The sequence below is a fragment of the Aristolochia californica genome, unplaced genomic scaffold (genome assembly GCF_029961685.1).
Source record: "Aristolochia californica isolate CCGP_79_NKW_82.1479 unplaced genomic scaffold, dmAriCali1.0.hap1 SCAF_11, whole genome shotgun sequence".
NCBI lineage: Eukaryota > Viridiplantae > Streptophyta > Magnoliopsida > Piperales > Aristolochiaceae > Aristolochia > Aristolochia californica.
This window is the reverse complement of record NW_027181782.1, coordinates 26,207,372-26,216,260: the sequence shown is the minus strand read 5'-3', so window position 1 is coordinate 26,216,260 and position 8,889 is coordinate 26,207,372. Positions and strand designations below refer to the sequence as shown.

Genomic DNA, 8,889 nt, shown 5'->3' with positions numbered 1-8,889 from the left:
CCAGCATATGTTTCATTAACTTCTCCCACTTGATGTTGCTCATGGGATTGTGTTATATTGTTGGATGCCCATTATATATTTGATGATATTCCAACACTCACTTATCCCTTTTATTTTTGTTTCTCTTGAACTTCAACAATAGCATTTTTTTTACGTTGAAGTATTCCCATGAGCTGAAGATAAATTTCCTTCCAAGTGTCTTGATTTGCCTCTAAGTTTTCTCTAAATATTTTTTCTTTTGTTGGAGTTTGGATTAAGGTCTAAGCAGTTACATCTACCTTCTCTTCTTTGTTTTTCCCTTTAAGAATATAAGAGGAATTGAGTGATGGCTGGATCTTATTCTCACTTGCCAAAATCACAAATTTGTTCATAATTTGGTGCTTACTCTCATGAAGAAACTTTGTTCTCCTTTTCCCTCTATGTTGGTGACTGATTTGGTCCACGGGTTCTTCAAATTACATTGAGTACTTGTTATTTGAAGAAGGCCCCTACCCTTGACCTCCACATTTGTCTTGCCTCATCATGGAGAGTGGACACACCAGTAATAAGAGTGACATACTCCACATTACTACGATTCCACTAAGAGGTCTCTCCAATTACCTTAGCTGGTCACATTCGGTACGGAGGGTACTCATTACTCGTGACCTTCTAAGTCATGTTATCAAAATCCCTCCTCCAATTGATGAAGAAGATGAACCCTACCACAAGTGGGTTAAAAATTATAACATGGTTATCAGTTGGCTCATCAATAGCATGGAAGAGCATGTGGCTAACAATGTGCTCCACTTGGAAACAACCAAGGACATTTGGGACACTTGTTCTAAGCTTTACTCGAGTACTGCCTCATTAAAGAGAATATATGATGTCTTACAAAGTATGCTGCATACTAAACACAAAGATAACATTCATGAATTTTTGGCCTGGTTTCGGGGCCTTCTCCAAGAATGAAAAATAGCTCAGCCATACTCCACTGACATTGTTGTTGAAAAACGATAGCAAGAAGTTTGCTTGTCAAATATTAAGCCTTACCTTGAGGTTGCAAAGACCCAACTTCTAAGTTCCTCCACTCTTCCATCCTTTGATGACATCAGTGCTACATTACTATGGATACCTGATCCATTACCTCCTTCTCCTATTGATGCTCCTTCGGCTATGTTCTCCGGCAATCAGGGTACATCATCACACTGACGACGGGGCAGAAATATGAGAGGGGGTAGAACAATGAAGGGGGCAGAAAATAGAGGTGGTCAAACGGGTCCGAATAATTCCCGTACTAAGCCTCGACTTTTCACTTACTGTGGTGGTCAAAAGCACCTTGTAGAAACATGCTGAAAATATCATGGCAAGCCTGATTGGGCCATGGCTAACTCAGTCTCTGTTAAAGTTGAGAAATGTGAAAAAAAGGCTGACTCCCACTCCAAAAATTTGACTCTCACAACTAAAGACTATGTTGCATTTCAGAAGATGAAGTCCTTAATGGAATCCTCCATTCCTCCATTATCTACTACCGCTACTACTATTGCCTCAGGTATGCTTTCTTCCTCTTCACCATCTTCCTCTTGGATTATCGACTCTGAGGCCTCCAAACATCTATGAGGTAAAAAACACTAGTTTCAGTCATTATCTCCTTGTCTTCCTCCGAAATTTGTTACTATTGCTAATGGTACCCAAACCAAGGTCCTTGACAAAGGTTCTTCCTCTCTTACCTCGTCTATTCCTCTTCAAGATGTTTTGTTTGTCCCTCAATTTCCTTTAAATTTTCTTTCTATTAGTCAATTAACAAAACAGTTGAATTGCTTTGTCACCTTCTCATCGTCTTCTTGTATATTTCAGGATTTCACTATGAAGAAGGTGATTGGTGACGGCCATGAAAAGGAGGGCTTGTACTATTTTACTCTTCCACCATTAGTTGCCCTATCATCCACTACATCAGAGGCCCAACTTTGGCACAACCGTCTTGGTCATCTATCTACCTCTTTACTTTGTTCTTTGTTTCCGTCTTTAAAACTACTTTCTAATTTTAGTTGTGAGGTTTGTCAATTAAGTAAACACATTAGGAGTACATATTCTCCTCGTCTTACAACTACAAGTGCTGCTCCTTTTGAGTTAATAATTCTGATGTATGGGGACCTTTATGTGTCTCAAATATTTCCCAAGTTAAATATTTTGTCATTTTTGTTGATGATTTTACCCGAGTGACTTGGTTATATTTATTTAAAGAATGCTCAGAAATTCTTCCTTTGTTTAAAATTTTTCATGCAATGGTATTGACACGATTTGGGAAGAAAATTAAAATCCTTAGATCTGATAATGCTAAGGAATATTTGTCTAATGAATTCAAATCAGTTTGTGAGGGTAATGGGCTTATCCATCAAACATCATGTGTCTATACCCCTCAACAAAATGGTGTTGTTGAAAGGAAGAATCGTCATTTTCTTGAAGTTGCTCGGGGCCTCCTCTACTCCATGAAGGTACCCTATTTTTATTGGCCTCATGCTATACTTATGACATGATTTCTTATTAATAGGTTACCTTCATCAGTTCTTCATAATAAAACTCACTCTGTTTTTATTTCATGGTGAAGATCCATTTTATCTTCCTCTTAAAGTATTTGGATGTACATGTTTTGTTCATGTTACTTCCCCACAAAAAAATAAACTTGATCCTCGGTCTATGAGGAGCATTTTTTTGGGGTCCTCTCGCACCCAGAAAGGTTATGTCTGTTAAAATCCTACCCTTCGGAGGATGCTTATTTCTTGGGATGTGACTTTCTTTGAGGACACCTCCTACTCCTCCCATGATGCTCCTCTAGGATGGACATTTCCTTCTACCACTCCGTGTCCGCTTGTGCCTTTCAATGTTGATATTAATCCACCCCCTGATGCACCGGTTGTACCTTCACCTGTGGAGTTGTTAGATCCACCAGAGGGAAGTCTTTCTCCTCCTATGTTTGGGACTGAATTTGATACTAGGCCTATTGCTTTAAGAAAGGAACATCGTTCCTGTACTACTTTGCATCCTATCTCAAATTTTATGTCTCACCATCGCTTTTCTTCTGAGTGTTTTCAGTTCCTTGCTTCTCTTTCTTCTTCTTCTTCCATTCCATAGTTGTATCAAGAGGCTCTGAAGCATCCAGGATGGAAGGCCGCTATGGGTTAAGAAATGCACCCTTTATATGAAAATCAAACCTGGTCCTTAGCATCACTACCGAAAGGTAAACGACCGGTTGGTTGTAGATGGGGGTTTTTGGTGAAACATAACCCAGATGGATCGGTTGCTCATCTTAAAGCTCGACTCATTGCGAAAGGTTATACTCAATGCTATGGGATAGATTATGAGGAGACCTTCTCTCCTGTTGCCAAATTGAATTTGGTCCGTATCATCTTATCTATTGCTGCTAACTCATCATGGCCCGTATATCAATTGGATGTCAAAAATGCCTTTTTAAATGGTGGAGGGGGAGTCGGTATGCCAGTTAAAAAAATCTTTATATGGGCTTAAGGAGTCCCCTTGGGCTTGGTTTGATAAATTTAGTCAAGCACTTCTACGGTTTGGTTTTCATCGGTGCTCGGTTGATCATTCAGTATATTATAAAGATATTGCCAAAGGGAAAATATTATTGGTTGTATATGTTGATGATATTATCTTAACCGGTGATGATGCTCAAAATATACAAGAAGTGAAAAATATGATATGTTAGGAATTAAAGACTAAAGATCTGGGTATGCTTAAATATTTTTTGGGCATAAAATTTCTTCAATCTAAGCATGGGATAATACTGTCTCAATGGAAATATGTCTTGGATCTCCTTGAAGAAACAAGAATGAAGGATTGTCAATCAGTTAACACAGCTATGGATACAAATGTAAAATTGTGTGCCACAAATGGAGAAGCTAGTGATATTGGGAATTATCAATGTCTCGTGGGAAAACTGATCTATATCACGGTAACTAGGCCAGACATATCATATGTTGTAAGTGTGGTGAGTCAATTAATGGACAAACCACAAATTTCCCATTGGCAGGCCTTACAGAGAATATTACAATACCTAAAAGGAGCTTCTGGAAGAGGATTGCTGTATAAAAAACATGGGCACTTCAACATAGAAGGTTTCTCAGATGCAGATTGGGCTGGATCACCTGATGATAGGAAATCTACATTGGGATATTGTACTCTTGTTGGAGGGAACTTGGTTGCATGGAAAAGTAAGAAGCAAAATGTGGTTGCAAGATCTAGTGCCGAAGCAGAATATAGAGCTATGGCCCAGAAATCTTATGGCTTAGGACGCTTCTTACAGAATTAGGATTTCATAAAAGAGGTTCCATGGGTCTGCATTGTGATAACAAAGCAGCCGTTTATATTACTTCAAATCCAGTTTTCCATGAAGGAACTACACATATTGAGGTGGAGTGTCACTTTATATGGGAGAAGTTTCAAGCAGGAATAATCTCCCTCAAACTTGTTTCATCTCAAGAAGAAGTAGCTGATATTCTCACTAAACCCGTTACATCTAAAATCCTTTCTTTTATATGTGGCAAGCTGGGTATTTATGATTTCTTTTCTCCTCTAGCTTGAGGGGAGAGTTGGAAGATGGGCTCAAGCCTACAAGCTCAAGATAAGAAGCCCACATGTCAAAGTAGTGGCTTATGTGTAAAATATGGTACTTTCCATAAAGATGGCATAGAGGTGTAAATATGTGTTCCTTTTATGTCTTTTGTTTTATCAAGTTGTAGACCTAAAGGCATTGTAAAACTATAAATAAAGACATTGGATAAGAGGTAGAGCATTGAAGCCCTCTCCTCTCCTTCCAAATATTCGTTCAGTCCTCCTTCTTCATATTCGACACAAACCCTTCTTCCCTTAATCCAAACTCTCTCCTTCCACGTTCTTCTTCTTCTCATCTCCTTTCTCTCTTCTTCTTCTTCATCATCATCGTTGATCTAAAGTTCTTCTCGTGGGATCCTAAATTATACATAATCAGAGTACATAAACCCCTATTTATAATAGAGGAAAGTAGTAGAGTCCGATTACAATTAACTACCCTTGTTCCAATTACACCCAAACTCTAACACTTAAAGATAAGTCCTAGCATAATTAAATAACTCAACGTAAATAGAAGACTAACATAACTAAATTACCTTTAAACTGAAACTCTTCTACAAAACCTCCTTCCATAATAATTTTGGCTATGTAAGAATTCTTATTGTGAGTGTCATGTAAGAAACTTCCATATCTTCTCTTCAACAACAATGTTGTCAATGCCATCATAAGGAGGGTGAAAAGAGAGATTGTTCTGTTACAAACCCAATAGCAGGCTGAGTCAGGGAGAGACAATTGGCTGAGTCAATTACTCTGACTGAGTTAGTTACTTAGTATTTTAGTTTAATTTTCAAGTTAAATGCAATAGGAGAAGGGAGAGGGGGGGGGGGGGGGGGGGGGGGGGGGGGGGTAAATTTATTATTTTCTCTTGAACCTTGTGGACATGAACCCTATTTAGAGGGGGAATGGAAGAAAAAGAGGAAAGTCTAATTTAGGTTAAAACAGAGGGTTTGAGTTCTCCTAAACGGGCTCGAGGGTTTTCAAGCTTCCCTTGGGCTTGATTTTCTTTTCTTCTCTACTTCTTCCGTACAAATCACCGTGTTAGATCCAGGGTCCATAACAATGTGAAATTTTAAGCACCTAGCCAATACATACCAAAAGACCGATCTGTTTGGTAGCGGAAAGCCACGTACTTAACCCAGGACCATAACAATACATCCACCGTTATGAACCGACGACCACGGTGGCCTAACACTTAGCGATGTTGTTCCACTGTTACACGGTCACTACGTCTGGGTCAACGCGATCGCCCATGCCAGGTGTCAAACTTGCAACGTGGTGCCCACTCTGATGCCAAATGTTAAACACCGAGCCAATACATGTCCAAGTCTATGGTGACATGGTGTAATGCTCCACTATTTAGAAGCTAGACAGAACCAATAGAAGATTTGGTGGTTGCAAGATGAACTTGTGGTTGCCATGGTGCCAATGGGTGAGGTTGCCAGTGAGGAGGTTGGCGAGGGCCTCGGATGGTGGCAAGTATGGTTGCATTTGACGAAAGATAGGGCACTGTGGAAGGGTGTGTTCTTTTTTTCTTGACACCACTGACAACGACCAAAGTAGGATCGATGCTGATATCGACCATTTTGTGTGACGGAGTTGGTGAGACTGAGGGCTGTTGCTGTCGGTGGGTTGAAGGAGGAAGCCCCAGGTTGTCGTTGATGATGATTACGTGACTTACCGGAATTGGAGTGAGAATTGGCTGCATTTTTTGAAGTTGGAAGTGGAGAGGAGGGAGATGGACATATAGTGAGAGTTCCTTGTTGATAAGTTTTTTCAAACAGTTCTTTAAACGGAATTGGCGTGTCACAACCATTGAAAATACCAATGAGTGGTTTATAATCATCGTCGAGTCCATCCAAAATTTTCTCAGTGAGATCCTCTACATCTATAGGTGTTCCTAGGCCCCAAGTTCATCAGCACGTGTTTTAATAAACTGCATATAATTGGCAATAGATTGAGATCCCTTAGTGGTATGCTTGAGTTGTTCTTTGATCTTCTTGATGTGGCTGCGCAAAGGCCAGGCATAAGTGTAGACTAGAGTATTCCAGGCTTCATGAGAGGTCCTTGATTGAATGATAAGCGAAACGAGCATGGCATGAGAGAGCTGACAAGAGCACCAAAAATCAGCTTGTCCTGACGAAGCCATGTATTTGAGATTGGGAGCGGTGAGATTATTGACAATCTTTGTGGCTAAGGGAATAAAAAGGGAACCATCAATGAACTTTTTAGAAAGACATAAAAGAGGGAAGGAAAATACATGTATCAATGGCGACAACAACAACAACGATAGCGGCGGCAACATCAACAATGTCAATGACGGCTTCGGACGTCCCTAGGGGTCCGCCCATGGTAGTGATTTCCAGTGATGGCGAGCCTTCTGATTAATTGAGGTATGTGATGGGGAGAAGTCATAGTAGCAACGGCTTCGGCGAGCTCTGATGAGTTTCAATGACGGGAAGGGAGAAGGGATTGTTGATCAAGCTTTGATACCATGTAGAAGATGAGGAAGAGAGAAGTAATTGTCATATATTCATTGATGCGGAGTAAAGCATTTATAAAGATTTACAAAGACCCTTAATGATTACAAAGACTAACTCTCTAGCTACATGTCATAGATGGATACAGAATTTACAATTTGAGTTGGAGTTATCTTGAACTTACTATCAGCAGTGAATGAAACAAGGAGGGAGTCTCATCCCCCTTAATTCATACACTCTAGCTAAAGGATGGAGAAAAGTAGACTGAAAAGATCAGCCCCCTCGTTCGGTAGGCTCTTAGTTGAATAGGCAGGTGACTAAGAAAAAAAGACATAAGAAAATAGCTGTCGGCATAAATTTGCCTAAGAAAATTTGTTTATGTAGAAAAAGGACATAAACTGATGTATTTTTAAATACATGATGTGTTGTGAACATCAAATAACCTTCACGTTGGTGCTCGTGCTCGACAGGTGAGCTCACTGATCTCACTGATCTCCATGAAGAAGTTCCATAAAATTTGCCTAAGAAAAAAAGGCATAAGAAAATAGGTGTGGGCAAAACATTTAAGTCACGATAAGATGGTACCTGAAGAAAATCCAAACATGAACCCGACATGCCACCATACCTAACAGCCAACATGTCCAACAATCACGTGGTTTTGCATCCTAAACGAGGCCCACCCTCAAATCCAATCCTCTTTCCCTGAAAATATATAAGAGATCATAGGTCTCTGCAAAACACAAACTCCACAGCAATCCAAGCTCTCGATCCTCATCTTTCCTATTACTCAGCATTCTCTCCATCGTAGCTCAACAATGATCAAACCCAGCCAGCTCCTGCGGATGGCGAAGAAATGGCAGAGGATGGCAGCCATGGGAAGGAAAAGAATCTCACAGAAAAGAGCAGATGTTGCCGGATATAGCGTCAGGCAGGATAAAATGGTTGCTAGCAGAGGCCACTTTGTTTTCTACACCACCGACCAGAAGCGGTTTGAAGTCCCCCTCAACTACCTCTCCACCCCAGTTTTTGAAGAGCTCTTCAAAATTTCAGAAGAAGAGTATGGGCTAACAAGCAACTCTCCTCTCAGATTACCTTGTAATTCAGTTTTAATGGAAGCCATACTGAGGCTGCTCGCGCAAAGAGTCTCCAAAGAAACGGAGAAGGCAGTGATTCTCTCCATCTCTTCTTGCCGGTACTCATCAACATTGCACTTTGAAGGATTTAGTGATCATCAAAGACTTGTCCACAGCTTCTAGAAGAAGCATTTTAGATGGAAAGTACTTCCTGTGTACATCTGACATAATTGTTGAAACACTTCAATACAGAAATTATACAGATCATTCCACTTCATTCATCATATTGTTAGGTTTCTGTTTGCAAATATTTAAGCGGGTTTGGTATAATTTCTTGCGGCCAGTCCAACATTTGAGAAATTTCCATGGATCATGTACTTAATGTAGTTGCCAACCCACATGGAGAGTCCTTCTGGACAAGAACAAAAAGAAAAGTGGCCTAATATCGTGTGGGCGATCACATGGTGTGCTCCCACTCCTGCCTAGAACTGTTATTGTTAGCCTTCAATTGATCAGCGTCAAAGTTGTCCTCTTTCAATCGTCATGTGGCATAATTTGTAGTCTTTAAGTCTCTACCTAATGAGCAATTTTACAACAACTGGCTCACCTTCATTTGAACATAGAAGATGATTGGCGTACTGGTGCAATCTATAGCCGCCGCATAAACTATTGTTCCGGATTCGAAGGCTTGGGATTTGGTGAGACATCAATAGCTGAGCATTATGTGGTTCTCAATT

At 40.2% G+C, this 8,889-nt stretch overlaps 1 protein-coding gene across 1 annotated transcript; it reads left to right on the top strand.

Annotated features, from left to right (window-relative positions):
* Positions 1–7,921: 7,921 nt before the first annotated feature.
* On the top strand, positions 7,922–8,335 carry LOC137943687 (auxin-responsive protein SAUR64-like). Its single transcript, XM_068789128.1, has one exon. The coding sequence runs from the start codon at positions 7,922–7,924 to the stop codon at positions 8,333–8,335; it is 414 nt and encodes a 137-aa protein (XP_068645229.1).
* Positions 8,336–8,889: the final 554 nt, after the last annotated feature.